This window comes from Typopeltis vanoorti, chromosome 20 (assembly GCF_054136105.1).
Source record: "Typopeltis vanoorti isolate ZY-2024b chromosome 20, IOZ_Tvanoo_1.0, whole genome shotgun sequence".
In the NCBI taxonomy this organism is placed as follows: domain Eukaryota; kingdom Metazoa; phylum Arthropoda; class Arachnida; order Uropygi; family Thelyphonidae; genus Typopeltis; species Typopeltis vanoorti.
This window is the reverse complement of record NC_143568.1, coordinates 79,052,844-79,076,607: the sequence shown is the minus strand read 5'-3', so window position 1 is coordinate 79,076,607 and position 23,764 is coordinate 79,052,844. Positions and strand designations below refer to the sequence as shown.

The 23,764-nt window shown below is 35.6% G+C and overlaps 1 protein-coding gene across 2 annotated transcripts in view; it reads left to right on the top strand.

The window, feature by feature from the left end:
- LOC150095589 (protein OPI10 homolog) overlaps positions 1 to 23,764 on the top strand; it is an 89,562-nt gene that overhangs the window by 46,181 nt on the left and 19,617 nt on the right. For both annotated transcript variants that reach the window (XM_090409853.1, XM_090409852.1), the window contains exon 3: positions 4,383 to 4,490. In XM_090409853.1, coding sequence (XP_090265979.1) covers positions 4,383 to 4,490 — 108 coding nt within the window. The remainder of the gene's footprint in view (positions 1 to 4,382; positions 4,491 to 23,764) is intronic.

Sequence of the window (23,764 nt, the reverse complement as noted above, 5' to 3'; positions counted from 1 at the left end):
TAGGAATGGAGGAAAGAATGCTGTAAAAGGAGTTAGAGATGATAAAGGTGACATGAAAACATGAGAAAAAGATATCCTTGAAGTATGGAGTAATTACTTTGAAAAACACTGCTAAATGAAACAAGCAATGATGACAGCACTGTGGTAAAAAAAACACTGACCAGGCATGCAGTCAGTAATACATATCCATACTTGAAGTAGAAAAAGCCATCAAAGGCATGAAATGTGGAAAGGCAGCAGGAGTAGATGATATTCAACCAGAAATGCTGAAGTATGGTGGTATAAAAGTCTTACAGTGGCTGCACTGCATAGTTCAGAATGCTGGACAGAGGGACGAATTCCCGATGATTGGAGTAGAGCTCTAATAGCACCCATATATAAAAAGGGAAATAAGACTGAATGTGAGAATTACAGAGGTATTTCCCTACTGAGTGTTCCTGGTAAGATATATGTAAATATACTTCAGAAACGGTTGAGAAGAATTGTAGAAGAAAAGCTTGGTGAAGAACAAGCTGGATTCCGGCCAAATATAGGCTGTCAGGATCAGATCTTCACTTTACGACAAATAGTGGAGAAATCATGGGAATATAACGGCGATCTCTTAAAAAGAGATCTGGAAAAGGCATATGATAAGGTGCCAAGAGAGAAGCTATTCAATATGCTGCAGTTATATGGTGTCAATGGGGCATTATATCAAGCAATACTTAGTCTTTATTTGAGTTGTAAGTCAGCAGTTAGAATTGAAGGAAGTACATGAAGATGGTTTAATGTTAAATCTGGTGTGAGACAAGGATGTATGTTATCCCCTCTGTTATTCATTATCTATATGGATCACATTATGAAGAAAAGTGGTATTAAACATGATATAAAAATTGGAGATGCTAATGTCTGCTCTTTGCTTTTTCCTGACGATGTTATACTTCTAAATAAATCTGCTACAAGTCTGCAAGATTCTCTGACTAAATTGAATAACTGTTCTAATAGATATGGTATGAAGGTCAGTAATAAAAAGACAAAGACAATGAAAATAGGCAGAATCATTGAAAATGTTAACTGTGTTGTGAATGGAGAACCTGTGGAACAAGTAAAACATTTCAGCTACTTAGACACGATTTTTAGTGAAGATGGTAAATTAAATATAGAAATAGACAACAGAATCAACAAAGCTGGTATGGTAGGAAATCAATTGAATAAATTCACATGGAATAAGAGAGAAATTAGTCGGAACACTGTTGTGTCGCCTTTTTCTTATTACAACTATTTTCAACCTTTGTGCTATATCTCCGTTATACACTCACTCGGGTAACACGTGGTACCTCTGAGGGACAATGGAATTTCCTCGATATCGAGGCAGTACCAGAGTATCAGAGTGTCTGAGATTTACCTCTGGTAAAACGCCAAGAAATTTGTTTCGCTGTGCCACTTAGCACTATTAGATTATTAATACTAACAACCAAGAGGTAATCTCAGGACAGTACTTAATGATACCTATCAACTCTGCAGACGGGGCCAAAATTTATTCTTTTCTAATATCCCGCATAGGTTCGTAATATTTTATAAGAGGTGCATCGGGTTCCAGAAATCACAGAAAGTCTTTGTTAGAATCAAAAGCAAGGTTTATTATATATCAAAAGATGATACACTTAATAACATTAGTTTAAATCCCATCTTAAGGGAGTTCCAGACAAAGTATAAAATATTCAAACATTACTATTATACTTATAACATATTATGCAGTAGCTTTCTAAAGTAAGAATTATATTAACACTCTCTAATGCATTAGTCATGTACTATTATCACAGTCATTCTAAAACTCCGTAGTTCTGTCAGACTACACAAGATAACATTCATATCTTTCACAATCTCTTTATAATTTATCAATTCTTTACTCTAACATATCCGTAACTTCATTCAATATAAAAGTGAACTTTAACACAGCGACAGACAGTAAAGTTAAATTCAATAGCTTTCTAACGTGATAGCAATACAATCTTATTCTATATCATTAATGTTCCTTTTCCATAACATATCAACGTGGCACAAATCTTTCATTCATATTCACTGAAACACAAGCAAGGTCTACTTATCTTCCCCTATGGTTCTTTATTGCATCCTTGATTCACAGGAAATTGGCCTTCTGTGGACAGCCAGACTTGCTTTTTCCGCAGAGAACACAGCCGCCGAGACCCGTGATTGCCTATTGGGATCCTCTGGTACGGAGGCACTGCCGCCCTCTACCACGAGAGATGAACGCACAGGAGATCCAGGAACAAAAAGCCCTGTTTCAGGGTTGCATGACCCTTATATTACTCTCTTTTCTTCTTGGCGTTTCTCGCCCTTTTTGATGTCCAGCCAACTCTCACATCCTATTACGTCACGGCGTCCGTCCTCTCCCCCACTATCTCACGTACGCTGATGTCACGTTGTTTGCTTAGGGCGAGCTGCTTCCTTGCATTACTGCTCCGTGACCTTTGGACTTCACCCCCCCCCCCCCAACTGTTGAATTTGTGCTTACATTTCATAATATTCTTTTATACATGTTATTTTACAATGCTCTGTAAGATAACATGTATAAAACAGAATGTTTTACGCTTTCGATATTAATTTAACCACATTCGTGAATGGCACAAAATACATACTTATTTAACTTTTCATAACAGAACATGCTTAATATATATATATATATATATATATATATATATATATACACATAATACTTATTTTACACTTAGAGGCAATTTACTGTATTTATCTCCCTTTTTTGTTTGGAAACGCATCTTAGATTGTGATAAGATAGGAGTTCATAAAATTCCACTCTCACAATCCAACAACACTAAATTAGCTGTATACAAGACAGTGTTCAAACTAGTTTTAACTTATGGATCTGAGAGCTGGGTCAGAAGTAAAACACTTGACCAAAGACTAGAGACTGCAGATATGAGAGTCCTGAGAAAGATTAGAGGCATGAACTGATGGCATCAATGGCAATATCATATTAAAAACGAGAATATTAGGAAAGAACTTGATGTTGTCAGCATCCATGAATGCATTAGCAGAGCTAATCTCAGGTGGTATGGTCACTTAAACAGAATGGGTGAGGAAAGATTAGCAAAACAAGTGTTCTCTGCCAGGTTGGCAAGAAAGCGACCCAGAGGAAGACCAAGATATAGGTGGATTGATATGGTACAAAGTGCCTTAGACGATAGAAATATAAGATCTGATAATGTTGGAGTTTTGACAAGTAACAGACTGATTTGGAGGAAAATTGTAGATAGGAAGTTAGTAATGATGTAATTTTTTTTCACGTAGTACTATCATATCCTGTACACCCCTTGAGGGTACATGGCAGGAATTTGATGATGATGATAAAAACTAAATTTCAAATTTTTAATATATATAGCAGTTTGTTCTTAAGAACAAGATTGCCTTAAGCAAGTCCTCTTTCTTTGATTCTCTGAAATCTGATTTAATGATTTTTAGTTCAGAAAATAAATGCTCTACACTGGCTTGAGTTGGAGGTGCAATGCAGCCACCAGACATATCTGAACAAATAAAATATGCATTATTAAAAGCCACTCACTAGTTTAGACATTAAATAATAAAAAAATAAGAAAAAGTTTTTTTTTTATTTTTTATGCTGGCTCTGGATTCAGCTCCATAGAAATCTCTGGCTATACAGCCACAAGCGTATTTGACAGAGTAGGTGCTAATAGAGTATTTTTTTTTTTTTTATATTACAAAGGTGTTTGGTAAATTACTGCATGACAAACTACTTTTAAAGTTGAGGAGAATGAGGATGGTTGGCTGATAGGATAGGTGCCTGTGATTTGTGTAGGGGGAGATGCAATGTCTAGAAAGAGAAAGGTGACAAGTGAGATACCAGAGGATTTTGTTCTGGGGCTGCTGTTTAATTTGTCTCTTGACAATTATTGTTCAGGCCTTGAGAGGAAATATTCACTTCGTTGCTGATTTACTAAAATGGGAATGTCAGCAAGCTCTTATTTGATGTCATGGAATATGATGCAATATGACAACATGATCTTTCAATCACATCGAATGTCATGACATGGTATGAGGATTTGAATAGGTTTGCTGCTTTGGGAAGATGAATGAAGGATGTCACTTCATTGCTGCATGTATAAAGTCATTGGCACTAGAGAAGATTGAATGAATGTATTGTATTATGTGAATGCTGTATTAAGTATGTACTTCCTTTATAATTTCTGGCTTTGCCATTAATTGAATGTTGAATTTTGGACAATTATACAAAATAAATATTTCTTTTATTAGTGTTATTCATAATTTTTTATTAAATTTTTGCTTTTATGGTAAAATATTTTTTAACTAATAAATATACTTATCATTTTCACTACTTTTACCAGTCTATTTCAGCTGGCCTGATCCAACATCACCTCCATCTTGGCAGTTTCTTGGACATATTTCAAATAACAAACCAAGTGCAATATTCAAGGTTTCCAAATTAAAAGCTAGTATGTATTTGTAATTTATTTATAGAAGCAGAATTTAAAAAAAAAAAAAAAAAAAAAAAAAAACCTAAGAGGATCTATCTTCATTTAGTTTTTTATTTTTAAAATGTCATCTGTGTTTTAAAGAAGAGAAAATTAAAGATCTGTTATTTGCTAACTCTGATATACAAATTAAATATGTGAAAACACATTCATTTGTATATTCTTGCATAAATAAGCAATATGTATACGAGGGTTGTTTGAAAAGTTTGGTAAATTTCCAATAGGTAGCGACACCATTCATTCATTCATTCATACCAGTGTCAGCATGTATCATCTTTTTCATGACCCCTGGCAAAATTTTAGCCACGTGCGACACTTAGTTCTCATTTGGCAAACATTTAAAATGACCGTGTTTGCATTTTTCATAAAAATGGAGAAAAACGAGTTTCAGCACTGATAAAACACTTTTATTTGAAGAAGTGGACGACCACGCAGATCAAAGCCGAGTTAGATGCAGTTCATTGGGGACTCTGCACCAGCATTATAGACTATTTATTTTTCAATAAATGAGTTAAAACATGGTCATAAGTCCATCGAAGATGAAGCGCACTCCGTACGCCTGACTGAGGTCACTACAGAGGAAATGATCGACGAAATCCATGGTATCGTTAAGAAAGACTGCAGAGTGAAAATGCATGAGATTGTAGGCATCTCAACTGAATGGGTGTATAATATCCTGCATGAAAAAGCTGTGCACATGATGGGTGACGTGATTATTGACTGTTGATCAAAAATGCATGCGAAAGACATTTCAACACAATGTTTGGCGATGTTTAATCGCAATTCACATGATTTTTCACATCGATTCGTGACTGTAAACGAAACTTGGATCCACCACTACACACACACACACCTGAGTCCAAGCTGCAGTCAAAATAGTGGATAATGCCCAGTGAAAGAGTACTGAAAAAAGCAAAGACTGTTTTGTCAGTTGGGAAAGTGATGGCCACTGATTTTTGGTATTCCCAAGGAATTATCATGATAGACGATTTGGAAAAGGGTAAGACAATAACAGGAGTCTATTATGCGTCATTGTTAGATCGTTTAAAAGAAGAACTGAAGGAAAAAACAGCCAAGATTGGCACACAGAAAAGTGCTCTTTCATCCAGACAATGCACCATCCCACACATCGACCATCGCAATGGCTAAATTGCACGAATTGAGGTTTGAATTGGTTCCACATCCACCACATCTTCTCTGGACTTGGCTCCTTGTGAGCCCACTGAGCCAAACTTAAAAATTTGGCTCAGTGGGAAAACATTTTCTTCAAACGAAGATGTCATCAAGGATATCAATGACTATTTTTAGATGGGATGAAAAAATTGGAAACTCGCTGAACCAAATGTGTAGACCTTGATCGAGACTATGTTGAGAAATAAAGGTGATTTTTTCCAAAAAAAAATGTGTTTAACTTATTTTTTTACCAAATCTTTCAAACAATCCTCGTAACAGTATACAGTACTTATAGTATATGTAATAGAAGCATTTAAACATTTTTTTTTTCATTAAAATTTATTTATGGAGCTCAATTTCTCAATGACTTTTATTATATATAACCACAAGTGTATTCTACAAAGGAGAATAAGCTATCTGAGTTTTAATCTAGGCTGTAAAACATGTCATGATGCACATGCTATAAATTAATAATGTGTTTATTTACAGTTATTCACAAATTTGTTTGTTAACTGCTCTAAATAAGTATACATTAGATACATATATGTGCGTATGTGTGTATATATATATATATATATATATATATACAGGGTGTTCGGGATAAATTTGACAGTTTCGTAAGGAAAAAGAAAATCTTCTTTGTATCTATTAAATTTAATGAATTGACAAAAAACATTACAGGCAGAGTTAATTACAATACTATCAACAAGATTTACTCAAAATAACCACCATTAGCATCGATCACAGCTTCAATCCTGCTTCGGAACCTCGAACAAGCTGATGCTACAGTCTCCCTGGGAAGGGCCGCAAAAACTGTTTTAATTTTATCCATTAACTGGGCTTTTGTATTACTGGAAGTGCGATTGGTGTCTTTTTCAACTGCGCCCCATACAAAATAATCCATGGGGTTAAGGTCTGGGGAGTTTGGAGGCCAAACATTTGGACTGGTGAAGTCGTAGAAATTTTCAGACAACCATTTTTGACTTTTCCCAGAGGTGTGGCAAGGGGCCGAATCCTGCTGCCATACATACGGCCTACCATTGGCTACCCTTGTTATCCAGGGCTTGACTACAGTGTTTAGCAACTCCACGTAGCCATCTGAAGTCAACCTGAGGCCCTCTTGGAAAAAATGCAGAGGCATCACATTGCCTTCAGAGGATACACATCTGAAAACCATCACAGTTTGGGGAAATTTAGTCTGCATTACACGAGGAATGTCCTTTGTACTGTATGCAAGCCATCTGTTATTCTGCGTGTTGTGTTTTTGATCCTGGCAAAAGTTTTTCTCATCGGAAAAGAACCAGATTGTTTGTGGTTCCGCAGGATGTTTCACTCTGCTTAGAAGTTTCTTCGCGTTTATCAAACGTTTTTCACGGGCCTTTTCTGTAAGCAGCTGACCTTTGCGGCGCTTGTATGAGTAGTAGCGGAGGTCTTCATTGAGTGCAAGCTTCATAGTAGAGGCTGCAACATTCATTTCACGTGACAAAGCCCGAATTCCAATGCCAGGGTTCTTCAACACCTGTTCCTGCAGATTTGCGAGGAATTCTGCTGTACGAACGCAATCAGATCGTCTGCTAGGGATCTTTCTTCTTGCTACATCCTCGTAGTCACCATTGCAAGTCTCTAGTTCATGCCTGATTGTTTTTACTGTATTCAGGGAGCATTGGGCAGCAGTCGAAATATCCTTATTTTGATGGCCGGCACGAATCATCATGATACAAGTTATTCTCTTCCATGATTCAGGTGGGTTCCAGCTATCCATCCTTTCTGACATCTTGTATATGAATGAAGAAGGGTCCAACCTTTTAAATGAAGAGAAGTGTGTGTTAATACATGTAACTTACGGAAAAATATAATTAATTATAAATATGTCAAATTTATCCCGAACACCCTGTATATATATATATGAAAGAGAATGATAAATAGTTTGTGATTAAAGCCAGAAGGAAGCAACAATAAAATATACTAGTATATACATTTATATAATCTCAGTTACTATCGTTTCATTCTGATCATAATTGTCTTCTTCAGGTGTGCAAAACTGCACAAGAAGCTGTTTATAGAAATGAGCACACATACACCTGATGTTATCAAATGTTATTAGGCAGTATTCTGGTCATTTAAAATAGCTTTATACATTATCCTTGTTGTTGCACACAGACGTATACTTTTTCTTGAGGATTGATTGAATCATTATTACTTCATTGCAGTCATATTAAAACTTTTAGTTCATGTCATCACTGTTAATACTAAGGTTTTTTTTTTTTTTAATCTTTCTGTTTCTTAGTAGCGGTATTAGATTTTGGAAGTATTCTAGATTACTTTTTTTTATTTTTTTTGGCATAAGGTAGTACATTTCTTTAAGTCTGCATGTGTTATTCAAAAATCTATTGAACAGTTGTTCAGTAGCTTTTTCACTCTGCATATAATATGGTGTATTGTAGGTGCACTATGAGTGATAAATCCTGCTATATATTGGTAAACCATTTCAGGTTTACAAAAGCAAAGTAAAAATTGTACTTTGATGAAGGGACTAAACTATGTTTTGATTTGATGCCCTTTGAACATTCTCACTAGTTTAATAGTGTGGAGCTAATAAGAAGGAAGATAAATATTTCATCTGATTTCCTTTCTTAGATGTGTATTAAGTCTGTTGATTAGAAAGAAGGCTTAAGATGATTTTTTTTCATACCTGTATTTGCAGGAAGGTGTTAATAATGAACTAGAGTTCCCTGTCTAATGCATGCTCATCATCAATAAGACTGAGCATGCACTCAGAGGTTTAGTGATGCCTGTTCAGAGATTTTTAGTTTTCCAGAAAATATGGTTAGTTTTTATATCAAGGAAAAGGAATGAAAGTTTGTCTGTAGTGGAGTTTTAAATTTTATGTTAAAGTGTTGTTGTTAAAAGACCAACATCCCATCATCATCAAATTCCATTATACCCTTAAGGGAGTATAAAGGATATTATGATAGTACTACTACTACATGAAAAGGTTATATCATTACTAACTTCCTATGAACAATTTTCTTCCAAATTGATCTGTTATCTTCCGATATTATCAGATCACATCTTACTGTATCAACTTACCTAGATTTTGGCCTTCCTCTGGGTCTTTTTTTTGCCATCATATCAAAATATACTTGGTTTTCTAACTTCTCCTCTCCCATGACTTATTTTTCATGGTATTAACAACACCACAAACACTTTTATCAACCAGGATGTTTTATTAACGCTAATATTTCGCTGATTTTCAACTCAGCATCATCAGAGCACAACACACATGTAAACGCGACAGTGAGTGAGTGAAACAATATAATTGCAGAAAGACAAAAGATCTAAAGTCCTATTTTTTGGCGCCCTCTAACGGGAAAAAAAAAAAAAAAGGCAGCAGTTATCCAGGAGTTTTTCTTAGGATAACCGTCTCCCAAATTTTTGGCAAATTAATGCAACCATATTTGTTAAGGTTGGGAGAATTCTTCAAAGCCATTGCTGACTCAAAAAATAGTCTTTCAGATCTATAACGACTCCTAAATAGCACATTCGTTTTCCTCCATCTAATCCTGTGTGAAGGAGTGGCCAAAGCGTGGTCTGCCAGTCCCGACTTGCCATAATAATAGTAGCGAATGTATCTTTCATGTTCTTCCAGGCGGATGTTCACTGATCTTCCTGTTTGCCCATAATAGGCCAAGTCACAGTCACATGGAACTTCATACACTCCTGGGTGTGCTAAAGGGTGAAGTTTATCCTTTGGTGAGCTAATCAGAGTAGACAGCTTGACATGAGGCTTGAAGGTGGTGCGAAGTCCATGTTTCAACAATACTTTGGCTATCTTTTCCGATGTACCTCTGAAATAGGGAATAGAAATGGTCATGTTGTATTCTTGTGTATTAGGGGGGGGCAGAGTAATGGGCCTATGTAGTATTTTTTCTATTTTGTAGGGATTGTAGCCGTTGGCTAAGAACGTATGGCGCAGGTACTGGAGTTCAGTGGTCAGAGCTGTATCGTTAGAACAAATGGCTCTGGCTCTGTGTGTAAGTGTTTTTAAAATGCCGTACTGTTGGACTGGATGATGATGTGATTGTTTATGTAGGTATCTTCCTGTGTATGTAGGTTTCCTGTAAATAGAAAAAGATAGTGATCCATCTGAAAGGCGGGTGACTAATGTGTCAAGAAATGGTAAACAGTTATTTGATTCTTTTTCTACTGTGAAGTGAATTTTAGGGTGTTGGCTGTTTAGGTAGGTGACAAAAGCATCCAAAGTGTCTTGTCCATGGCGCCAAATGGCAAACACATCATCTACATAGCGCAACCATACTGTCTGGCCCCATGGACAAGACACTTTGGATGCTTTTGTCACCTACCTAAACAGCCAACACCCTAAAATTCACTTCACAGTAGAAAAAGAATCAAATAACTGTTTACCATTTCTTGACACATTAGTCACCCGCCTTTCAGATGGATCACTATCTTTTTCTATTTACAGGAAACCTACACACACAGGAAGATACCTACATAAACAATCACATCATCATCCAGTCCAACAGTACGGCATTTTAAAAACACTTACACACAGAGCCAGAGCCATTTGTTCTAACGTTACAGCTCTGACCACTGAACTCCAGTACCTGCGCCATACGTTCTTAGCCAACGGCTACAATCCCTACAAAATAGAAAAAATACTACATAGGCCCATTACTCTGCCCTCCCCCCCCCCCTCATACACAAGAATACAACATGACCATTTCTATTCCCTATATCAGAGGTACATCGGAAAAGATAGCCAAAGTATTGTTGAAACATGGCCTTCGCACCACCTTCATGCCTCATTTCAAGCTGTCTACTCTGATCCGCTCACCAAAGGATAAACTTCACCCTTTAGCACACCCAGGAGTGTATGAAGTTCCATGTGACTGTGACTTGGCCTATTATGGGCAAACAGGAAGATCAGTGAACATCCGCCTGGAAGAACATGAAAGATACATTCGCTACTATTATTATGGCAAGTCGGGACTGGCAGACCACGCTTTAGACACTCCTTCACACAGGATTAGATGGAGGAAAACGAATGTGCTATTTAGGAGTCGTTATAGATCTGAAAGACTATTTTTTGAGTCAGCAATGGCTTTGAAGAATTCTCCCAACCTTAACAAATATGGTTGCATTAATTTGCCAAAAATTTGGGAGACGGTTATCCTAAGAAAAACTCCTGGATAACTGCTGCCTTTTTTTTTTTTTTTTTTTTTTTTTTTTTTTTCTCCCCGTTACAGGACGCCAAAAAATAGGACTTTAGATCTTTTGTCTTTCTGCAATTATATTGTTTCACTCACTCACTGTCGCGTTTACATGTGTGTTGTGCTCTGATGATGCTGAGTTGGAAATCAGCGAAATATTAGCGTTAATAAAACATCCTGGTTGATAAAAGTGTTTGTGGTGTTGTTAATACCGTGAAAAATAAGTCATGAATAACCAGCAACGCCTAAGCTTATCTGTTAGATTCTCCTCTCCCATTCCATTATGTAACCCAGCCACCTGAGATTAGCTCTGCTAACACGTTTCCTGAATAGTCATCATCATCAAATTCCTGCCATTTACCCTCAAGGGGTGTACAGGATATGACAGTACTACATGAAAAAATTACATCATTACTAACTTCCTATCTACAATTTTCCTCCAAATCAGTCTGTTACTTGTCAAGACTCCAACATTATCAGATCTTATATTTCTATCGTCTAAGGCACTTTGTGCCGTATCAATCCACCTATATCTTGGTCTTCCTCTGGGTCGTTTTCCTGCCAACCTGGCAGAGAACACTTGTTTTGCTAATCTTTCCTCTCCCATTCTATTTAAGTGACCATACCATCTGAGATTAGCTCTGCTAACGCATTCCTGGATGCTGACAATGTCAAGTTCTTTCCTAATATCCTCATTTTTAATATGATATTGCCATTGATGCCATCTGTTCACGCCTCTAATCTTTCTCAGGACTCTCATATCTGCAGTCTCTAGTCTTTGGTCAAGTGTTTTACTTCTGACCCAGCTCTCAGATCCATAAGTTAAAATTGGTTTGAACACAGTCTTGTATACAGCTAATTTAGTGTTCCGACTAATTTCTTTCTTATTCCATATGAATTTATTCAATTGACTTCCCACAATGCCAGCTTTGCTGATTCTGTTGTCTATTTCTATATTTAGTTTACCATCTTCAGTAAAAATTGTGCCTAAGTAGCTGAAATGTTTTACTTGTTCCACAGGTTCTCCATTCACAACACAGTTGACATTTTCAATGATTCTGCCTATTTTCATTGTCTTTGTCTTTTTATTGCTGACCTTCATACCATGTCTATTACAACAGCTATTCAATTTAGTCAGAGAATCTTGCAGACTTGTAGCGGATTTATTTAGAAGTATAACATCATCCGCATAAAGCAAAGAGCTGACATTAACATCTCCAATTTTGATATCAGGTTTAATACTACATTCCTTCATAATGTGATCCATATAGATAATGAATAACAGAGGGGATAATGTACATCCTTGTCTCACACCAGATTTAACATTAAACCATCTTCCTGTACTTCCTTCAATTCTAACTGCTGACTCACAACTCAAATAAAGACTAAGTATTGCTTGATATAATGCCCCATTGACACCATATAACTGCAGCGTATTGAATAGCTTCTCTCTTGGCACCTTGTCATATGCCTTTTCCAAATCGACAAAACTTAAATACAGATCTTTGTTATATTCCCATGCTTTCTCGACTATTTGTCGTAAAGTGAAGATCTGATCCTGACAGCCTCTATTTGGCCTGAATCCAGCTTGTTCTTCACCAAGCTTTTCTTCCACAATTCTTCTCAACCGTTTCTCAAGTATACTTGCATAGATCTTGCCAGGAACACTCAGTAGGGAAATACCTCTGTAATTCTCACATTCAGTTTTATTTCCCTTTTTATATATGGGTACTATGAGAGCTCTACTCCAATCATCGGGAATTCGTCCCTCTGTCCAGGCTTTCTGAACTATGCAGTGCAGCCACTGTAAGACTCTTATACCACCATACTTCAGCATTTCTGGTCGAATATCATCTACTCCTGCTGCCTTTCCACATTTCAAGCCTTTGATGGCTTTTTCTACTTCAAGTATGGATATGTATTCCTGACTGCATGCCTGGTCATGCAGTGTTTCATTTAGCAGTTTTTCAAAATAATTACTCCATATTAAAGGATATCTTTTTCTCCTGTTTTCATTTCACCTTTATCATCTCTAATTCCTTTTACAGCACTCTTTCCTCCATTCCTAAGCTTCTTCAACAACCTCCAGAATATTTTGCCACCTTCTTGATATTTATTTTCTATATTCTTGCCAAAGTCCTCCCATGACTTTTGTTTAGCTAGTTTTACACACTGTTTAGCTTTCTTACATTTGTCTCTGTATTCTGTAAGAGTAAAAGCTGACTTATTTGCCAGGAACTTTTGATATGCTTTCTTCTTTTCCTTCACTGCCTCTTTAACTTCCTGTGTCCACCAGGGAGTTCTGATTTTTTTATCTTTGCACACAACCTCACTACATGCCTCTCTGGCAGAATCAATCAATGTTTCCTTCAGAGTTTGCCACTGAATCTCCAAGGTTTGATTCCTGTTCTCAAACTCTTTCATTTTCTTTTCAATAATATTTCTGTATTTTAGTCTACAGTTTACATCTGAGAGCTGCTCAACTTTTATTCGCTTTAAAACTTTCTTACATGTTATTCTTTTCAATATGAAATTCAATTTTATCCTGCTCAAGACTAAATAGTGATCACTTCCAATTTTAAATCCTCTGTACACTCTGGTGTCCTGCACCAGGGAGAAAACATCACTATCAACAATAACATAGTCAATGAGACTTTTCTTATTCCTAGCCTCTTCTCTCCATGTGAATTTGTGCACATTTTTATGTTGGAACATGGTGTTAGTAATAACCAGTCCATGTCCTGAGCAGAAATCCAACAGATATTTGCCATTATTATTAGCGTTGCTCTTTTCTCCAAATTTTCCCAAAATATTTTTGTATGTCTCACAATCATTTCCTACTCTACTATTTAGATCCCCAACAAGGACCAACTTTTCCTTTTTCATTGTGTCAGTTGCTTTTTCTAAAGCCTCAAAAAATTCCTCCACTTCTACCTTAGTAGAACCTTCTGTGGGACCATAGGCACAAATAAGTCTCATTGTCCTGAATACTAACAATGTTAATTCTTTCCTAATATCCTCATTTTTAATATGATACTGCCATTGATGATATCTGTTCACTCCATTAGTATTTTGGTCTCTTAAGAACAAATTCATTTTTTGATCAAGCTTTTTACAGTCCAAAACAATAGCAGTATTATCTTATCTGCTCTTGTGATAATCAGTTTATTGAACTTGCTAATATTTCATTAGTTTTCTAACCAGCATCACCAGAGCACAAATTACAGCTTTGTGGACATACACCATTTAGAATATTAAGGAAACAATTCAAATTATAATTGTAAAGGAACTAATGTCCCAATGAAGTGCCCTCTGCAGGCTGGATAACATTGAAGTTAATTTAGAGAAGTTGTTAAGACAGGGATTTAATAGGTTCTTTAATCCTACTGAAAGTATGTCCTAATCTAGTGCATTTGCATTTTTTTAAAAAAAAAAAAAAGAGAGATCATTCATAGAGCTTACCTTGTTTCAAATACAATTTTCCTAGTACACTACTCTTCAATACAGACTCATACTGAAGAGTAATGTACTAGGAAAATGGTATTTACAATATGGTGTTTATTTAAACACATGATGATGAACAGCCTATTTTTCTACCCACTGTAGGGTGAAAGCCTCTCCCATTGCAGGAGGTTTGGGTCTACTGCTCCCATGGTGATCCAGTCCATATTGGGAGAGTATATCTATTCTTGGGTGAAGGAATGTATGAAGGTGGAAGACGATCACAACATCCATGCCTATGCTGGATTTGAACCTGTTGGCTGGATAGCGGATACGCTAACCACTCGGCCAACCAGGCCGGCTAAACACATATACCATATTAAATAACTTTATTAATCAATTCATTTACAGATATTTTGTGCATTGTAAAACATATTGAGTGTGGATAGAAGAACAATAATAGAAAGTGAATACAACTAGACAGTGAAAATCTTTTTTGACATAAATTAAAATATCTGTGAATAATGATTGATAAAGTTATTTATTCTGGTGTACATGTTTCAAATAAATGGAAGTCTCAAAGATTTCACTGTAAAGTATATAGCATGAGGATTATGACAGAACTACTACTATTAGTGACCTTTCACAATCTCCTGCTGTGCATTTCCCCATAGTCTCTCTCTGAATATACCTCATTTGTGATTACTTGCATTCTGTGATATGATCAATAGTAAATGAAATTACTCATTCCTTCTCTTACATTTTCTGTTAAGTAATGTACCTAAGCAATCCAAAGTTTCCCTATTTCTGTAATATCTTTCTGTTGATTACTTATGATGATGTTAGCTCTTTGCATACCTGCTAATTTTATGGCCATGTCATAGTTGCCCTCCCTAACATCCCCAGGCAACAGTTCACCAAATGCTAGCCTGAATGGCTGGGCACTTCGTGCATCCACTCTCAGACCAATGGGTTACAGATTTGAATATTACAGTGGACATAAATGCTTGTGAATGTCTTTTGGTGATTAATAAATTTCATTGCCCAGTAGGAAATTACAACTATGTTTAATGGATGCCTGAAGCAGCTTGAAAAAATTCTATGCTTGATCTTCAGAGCAGCACTTATACCCATCCATGGTACTATTGGCTGATGTGATGTAGTTCTGGCTTACAGCCTTTTGTGGGTAGGATTGGCATTGAAAAAAAAAAAATCTTGTTTACCTTGGTAAAATTTCACACCATATAGCCTTGAAGCCTTTTTATTTATTTATTTATTTGTCTTTCCTGAAAATGCTACCGTTCATATTCTATTTCAGTCAGTTTATTCTTCTCTGTCAGCTGGATCTCACTTACACCTGAAAATTTAGTTCTTACCAGTTATTTTAACAACATAAACTCTTCTTCTTTATTCATAATGCTGCTGTCATTTATAATAAGTGTTTAGATTCTTTGAATCATTATTCAGGAATTAAATGGAAGGGACATATGAAAATTTAATAAAGAAAATTTACTGGTCCATAATATTCAGTGAATGCAGCATTTATCTTGAGAGCTAACACAAAAACAAAAGGGATACAGTTTAAACAATAGTTTCTATAACTGTAGAAGTGTGAGGCAAATGTGATTCTGTCAATACTATAGTAGCCTTCAAAATAGTCGCAAAGAAAAAAGCCATTATTTATCATATTTTAATGTTCTTATTGTTATGGATCATGTCCATGAAAAGAGACATGGTCATCAAAACATTCATGTTTAAATCTGACCAATGGTAGGATGTCTCATGGTTGTTTAAAGGAAATGGCAAACCTAAACAAACTGTGGGGAAGAAAGATCATTTTCTGTTACCTGGTCTTATGATGGGTGGATAAGTCAGCCTATATTGTTGATCACAGGGAATCTTATTAATGTCATTCACACTTTAGACAACTGATATAACTAGAAGCGACTCTTTATTGCTTGTGATTTCACTGTAGTCTCTCACTGGAATTAGTACTGGAACCATTTAAATGAACTTACATCTTATATTTGTTTATTTATGAGGCTTCTGCAATTGAGTTAATTTTTTTTCTAGTTCCACACTGCATATGATGGCAGATCAAATTTTATCTCCACTCATCACATCTAATGCTATTTTATTGCAGAATTATTTTGTTTTACCTATTCCCTTCTTGGCATAATTTCATCTATGCAAATGAACAGGATACCTATAATAATAATTATTTTTATTAACACCAGACTTCCATGGGGTCTAAAGACTCATTGCAGGAGGCAAACACTGTTACACACACACACACACAAAGCCCATCAGACTGTGCTTTAAATTCATTCAATGTATCTGCATTCACCACAATGTCAGTCGAGCATTCCACTGATCAGCCGTTCTGCGTGCAAAGAACCTGCACCTTATGCCTCTGCTCACACATTCCTTATACAACTTCCAGGTATGTCCCCTTGTTCTACATTCCTTTATTCTACAAAAATGTGAAACCCTATGATTATTTCCAACCTCACTCTCATATCCATAAATTAAAATTGGTTTGACACTGTTTTGTATACTTCTAGTTTATTTCTACCACATTAACCTAGTAAACACCTTTTACCAACTTAAATGTCTCAGTCATGTCTCCTCTCTTCTTCCTATTCACAAGGCTCTTCAAATTGCATTCCCTCTTTCTTTCCAACATATCCTCATCACCATGAAAACCAGGGAACCAAATCTGTGCAAAATAATCCATACAAGGCCTGATCGAGGCCGTATACAATGGAACCAGAACCTCTTTATTTCTACAAGTTAATGTCCTCTGCATCATTGCCATTATCTGATGTCTTCACAACTTGGGAAGACATCATTTCATTCCATTCTCTACACTTGAGCTGCTCATTGAACACTTCAGCTGTGTTTTCTGCATCAGTCAATAATCTTCCACTTTCATCCATTAACAGCATCTTACCATAATCATTCTTCCTTTTACTTTCCATATATCAAAAAAAAAAAAAAACTCATGAGGATATTTCTTGGCCTGATTTCCTCATACTGTACTTTTGTTGTCCTTAACAAATGAGTCACTCTCCTGCCTTCTCTGTATACTTTTCCTGCATCTGATTATTACAGTTGTTCATCTCGTGCTGCCTCCGAAGTGCATTCTTCTTCTTCTTCCAGATTTCATGCTTAATCTCCTTGTTCATCCATTTTACACCTACCTTATTCAGCATTTTGACCTTCGGAATGCATTCACATATTGATGCTGTTATGATTTTGTCAGTTCCCAAGCAGCATTTATTTCCTTACCACTCAACTCCTCATTCCATGCTATAGATCAAAGCTGTCTCCTAAACTTGTCATAATCACCAGCTTTGTACTTCCACATATATCCTTTCCTCACAGATTTCTTTATATGGCTATACACAATCCATGTGAAACCCTATTGACAATCACATCCTCTGTGAAATTATCAGATCTAAAATTCTCAATCCGTGCATGTCCTCCTTTTCTTACTGCCTGAGATAGTTGCCTCTCAAGAACTTGAGAAATTCATTTTCCTTATTCCTAAATGCTATCTTTTCATTCCAGTCTGTACTACCATAATTTAAAATCACCCTTTCCTTGTTCACTAACTAAAGTTGCTTATACATTTCTTCATTACCATCCTTTACATTCCCTGACCTATAATAACAGTTAAATATCTCTTCCTGTCAACCTCCACTTCACACCACACTGCCTCAAAACCATTGCTACTATTTCCCTCTATCATGTCTATTTTATGTTGACATAATTCCCCTACTATTATCATCAGCACTTCCCCCTCCCTTCTTGTCCTTTCTATCCTCAAATTCTTATAAACAAACCATTCTTCTTCAGGGATCTGATAACTTGTCAATCCCAGCTCTAGGAAAGCCCTCTTTTAAATTCTTTCTTTTAAAAAAAAATGTTCTCCTGTCCCAACAACTTCTTACTTTCAGCTCTTTAGACAAAATGAGATCTCTTTCTCGTTGAGATAATTATGAAAATTTTTACTTCAAATTCTTCCTGGCATAAACATCACATTGATCACGTGAATTTTTTGGCATTCAAGAAATTAGGTTTTCATTTCTTGCAATATTTCACTTTATTGTTAACTCGATAAATGTCATAATCTCCAACTAATCTCATGCTTTTTGCTTAATGAAAAGTAACAAATTCCTGGCAGTAATAATGAACTTACATTGTCGTTTCCTGATACATACCTGAACAAATCTGAAAACACACTCCAACTCAACATTACCAGAGTTAAAGATCGGTACTATCAACATAAGAAGCCTGAATGGCAAAGAAATGGAGCTAGTTGAGGAATTAGATAAGTACCAGATCGACATAATAGGGGTGACTGAAACAAAAAAGACAAAAACTGGTGAGATCTTTCTGAGCAATAAATACAAAATGTTATATTCAGGCAATGACAATCAAGGAAAAGAAGGAGTAGCCATAGTATTCAACACAAAATACGAGGCTAATCTTCTTGAATGGCAGGCAGTCTCAAGTAGAGTAATGTGGGCAAATATGAGAATGGGGAACTGGACAATGAGATGTATTTGTGCCTATGGTCCCACACAAGGTTCTACTAAGGTAGAAGTGGAGGAATTTTTTGATGCTTTAGAAAAAGCAACTGACACAATGAAAAAGGAAAAGTTGGTCCTTGTTGGGGATCTAAATAGCAGAATAGGAAATGATTGACAGACATACAAAAATATTTTGGGAAAATGTGGAGAAAAGAGCAAAGCTAATAATAATGGCAAATATTTGTTGGATTTCTGCTCAGGACATGGACTGGTTATTACTAACACCATGTTCCAACATAAAAATGTGCACAAATTCACACGGAGAGAAGAAGCAAGGAATAAGAAAAGTTTCATTGACTATGTTATTGTTAATAGTGATGTTTTCTCCCTGGTGCAGGACACCAGAGTGTACAGAGGATTTGAAATTGGAAGTGATCACTATTTAGTCTTGAGCAGGATAAAATCGAATTTCATATTGAAAAGAATTACATGTAAGAAAGTTTTGAAGAGAATAAAAGTTGAGCAGCTCTCAGATGTGAACTGTAGACTAAAATACACAAAGATTATTGAAGAAAAAATGAAAGAGTTTGAGAACAGGAATCTAACCTTGGAGATTCAGTGGCAAGCCTTAAAGAAAGCCCTGATTGACTCAGCTAGAGAGGCATGTGGTGAAGTTGTCTGCAAGGATAGAAAAAGTAGAACTCCATGGTGGACACAGGAAGTTAAAGAGGCAGTGAAGGAAAAGAAGAAAGCATATCAAAAGTTCCTAGCAAATAAGTCAGCTTGTGCTCTTAGAGAATACAGAGACAAATGCAAGAATGCTAAACACTGTGTAAAACTAGCTAAACAAAAGTCATGGGAGGACTTTGGCAAGAATATAGAAAATAAATATCAAGAAGGTGGCATAATATTCTGGAGGTTGTTGAAGAAGCTTAGGAATGGAGGAAAGAGTGCTGTAAAAGGAGTTAGAGATGATAAAGGTGACATGAAAACGGAAGAAAAAGATATCCTTGAAGTATGGAGTAATTACTTTGAAAAACTGCTAAATGAAACACTGCATGACCAGGCATGCAGTCAGGAATACATATCCATACTTGAAGTAGAAAAAGCCATCAAAGGCTTAAAATGTGGAATGCAGCAGGAGTGGATGATATTCGACCAGAAATGCTGATGGTGGTATAAAAGTCTTACAGTGGCTGAACTGCATAGTTCAGAAAGCCTGGACAGAGGGACGAATTCCCGATGATTGGAGTAGAGCTCTCAAGTACCCATATATAAAAAGGGAAATAAAACTGAATGTGAGAATTACAGAAGTATTTCCCTACTAAGTATTTCTGGCAAGATCTATGCAAGTATACTTGAGAAACGATTGAGAAGAATTGTGGAAGAAAAGCTGGATGAAGAACAAGCTGGATTCAGGCCAAATAGAGGCTGGCAGGATCAGATCTTCACTTTACGACAAATAGCCGAGAAAGCATGGGAATATAAGAGATCTCTATTTAAGTTTTGTAGATCTGGAAAAGGCATATGATAAGGTGCCAAGAGAGAAGCTATTCAATATGCTACAGTTATATGGTGTCAATGGGACATTATATCAAGCAATACTTAGTCTTTATTTGAGTTGTAAGTCAGCAGTTAGAATTGAAGGAAGTACAGGAAGATGGTTTAATGTTAAATCTGGTGTGAGACAAGGATGTACATTATCCCTTCTGTTAATTATCTATATGGATCATATAATGAAGGAAAGTGGTATTAAACATGATATCAAAATTGGAGATATTAATGTCAGCTCTTTGCTTTATGTGGATGATGTTATACTTCTAAATCTGCTAAAAGTCTGCAAGATTCTCTGACTAAATTGAATAACTGTTGTAATAGATATGGTATGAAGGTCAGTAATAAAAAGACAAAGACAATGAAAATAGGCAGAATCATTGAAAATGTCACCTGTGTTGTGAATGGAGAACCTGTGGAATAAGTAAAACATTTCAGCTACTTAGGCACGATTTTTAGTGAAGATGGTAAATGAAATATGGAAATAGACAACAGAATCAGCAAAGCTGGTATGGTGGGAAGTCAATTGAATAAATTCATATGGAATAAGAGAGAAATTAGTCGGAACACTAAATTAGCTGTATACAAGACAGTGTTCAAACCAGTTTTAACTTATGGATCTGAGAGCTGGCTCAGAAGTAAAACACTTGACGAAAGACTAGAGACCACAGATATGAGAGTCCTGAGAAAGATTATAGGCGTGAACAGATGGCATCAATGGCAATATCATATTAAAAATGAGGATATTAGGATAGAACTTGACATTTTCAGCATCCAGGAATGTGTTAGCAGAGCTAATCTCAGGTGGTATGGTCACTTAAATAGAATGGGAGAGAAAAGATTAGCAAAACAAAAGTTCTCTGCCAGGTTGGCAGGAAAACAACCCAGAGGAAGACCAAGATATAGGTGGACTGATACGGTGCAAAGTGCCTTAGACAATAGAAATATAAGATCTGATAATGTTGGAATCTTGACAAGTAACAGACTGATTTGGAGGAAAATTGTAGATAGGAAGTTAGTAATGATGTAATTTTTTCATGTAGTACTGTCATATCCTGTACACCCCTTGAGGGTACATGGCAGGAATTTGATGATGATTATGATGATATGTACCTTCAAGGGATGTACAGAATCCATGATTGTTCTGCGTAATTAAGGTTACATTATTATTAGCTTCATGTCAATGGTTTTCTTTCAAATTAATTTGTTTTTCAGATCTGATCTTATATTTTACTTTTCTAATGTACTATTAATTATACCAAATCTTTGCTTTACTATCCTTTCCCTCCAACTCTGTTTAAGTGACCATAGCACCTTAGATTAGCTCTATTCTGACATTCTTGAATTCCAGAAATGTCAAGTTTCTTTCTAATATCTATTTCAAATTATATTAAAAATATCAAGAAATTTTTAATATAATTCTGCTGTTGGTACCATCAGTTAACCCTGCGTAATTTTCCTCAGAACTGTGATATATTTTGCTTCTAGTCTTGATTATTTTCAACCCCACTCTCAGATCCATAAATTAAAATTGGTTTGACACTGTTTTGTATACATCTAGTTGAGTGTTTTGACTAACTTTTCTTACAAGTTTATTAAACTGGTTCATCCATATCAGCTTTGTTTATTCTATTATCTATTTTTGTTTGTTAATTTTCTCCTTATTTATTAAAAGTTATGCCTAAGTAGTTGAAAAGTTTTACCTGTTCTACAAAATCACCAATTGAGAATGCAAATGATGTTTTCAACATTCTTGCTTATGTTTAGAGATTTTATTTTATCTTTTCATTACCATATTTGTTACAGCAGTTATCCAATGTAGTTAAAGCGTCCTGAAGTAATTACATGCATATATTCATGAGTGTAAATGATGTAATTTTAATTAAAGTAAAGAGCAGAGTTTAATATTTCCAGTTTTATATCAAGTTTGATGCCACTTTGTAATGTTACATAACTCTATAGACGAAATTAATGGTAGAGACAGAATCTGGCTCCTTGTCTTATACCTGATTTTATGTCAAGTCCTCTTCATATACATACATCAATTTTAACTGCTGACTTAACAAATCCCTTGTATATGCATATCCTTTAACTACCTGCGTGCTGGTTCAGAAAAGATGATGATTTTTAATAAGAAGTGATTACCATTTAGTTTTGAGCAGGATCAAAATGAATATCATATTGAAAAGGGAAAAAAAATGTAAGAAGCTTTTAAAAAGAAACAAAGTCAAGCAGTTTCAGAAGCAAACTGTAGACTTAAATATAAAAACTTTATTGGGGAAAAAAATGAGAGTTTGAAAACAAGAACAAAGCATTGATTCATTCATTCATTCAGGAAGGCATGTGGTGAAGATTCAAGTATAGAAAAATACAGAGGAAACTGAAGAGAAGAGAAAAAAAAATAAAGAGCATGCTAAGCCCTGTATAAAAGTAACTAAATAAAATATCATGGAAAAACTTTGATAATAATAATAGAAGGCAAGAAACTGTTTTGGAGTTTGTAAAAGCTTAGAAATGCAGGAAGGAATAATATAAACATAAAATATGACATATAAATTGGATAAAGATATTCTAGATGTCTGGAGTAATTACTTTGAAACATGACAGAACTATGGTAGAAAATATTCGTGAAGAATACAGTAGTATGTATTATTACTTGAGTTAAAAAAAATACCAAATCACTACAGAAACCTGAAATATGTAAAGGGAGCTAGAGCAGATGACATTCGACCGGGATGCTCAGATATGGAGGTATTAAAAGTTTTATAGGGCTGTACATAATTCATAAGCCTTGTCAAAAGGTTTAATTCTGGATGATGGGAGTAGAGCTCTCCTAGTACCTATCTGTAAAAAGGGATATAAAACTGAGTGTGGGAAATGCAGGAGAATTGTTACTAACTTCCTATTAACAATTTTCCTCCAAATGAGCTTGTTATCTGCTATCAGAACTACAATATTTTCTGATTTTATATTTGGTCTTTTAAGGCACTTCTAAACATCATTCAATGTTTTTTTTTTTTTTTTTTTTCAAATAACAACCTGTTTTGGTGATGCTTCCTCTCCCATTCTGCTTAAGTGATCATCTGAGATTAGTTCTGCTCACAAGTTCCTTAATGCTTATAGCTTCAAGTTTCTTCCTAAAGTCTTCCTTTTCAATGTCATGCTGCCATTGATTCCATTTGTTCACTACCTTAATTTTTTTCAGATCTCTAATATCTGGGGTTTCTAATCTTTAATCAACTGTTTTATTTCTAACCCAACTCTCATATCCATAAGTTAAAATTGGCTGGAATGC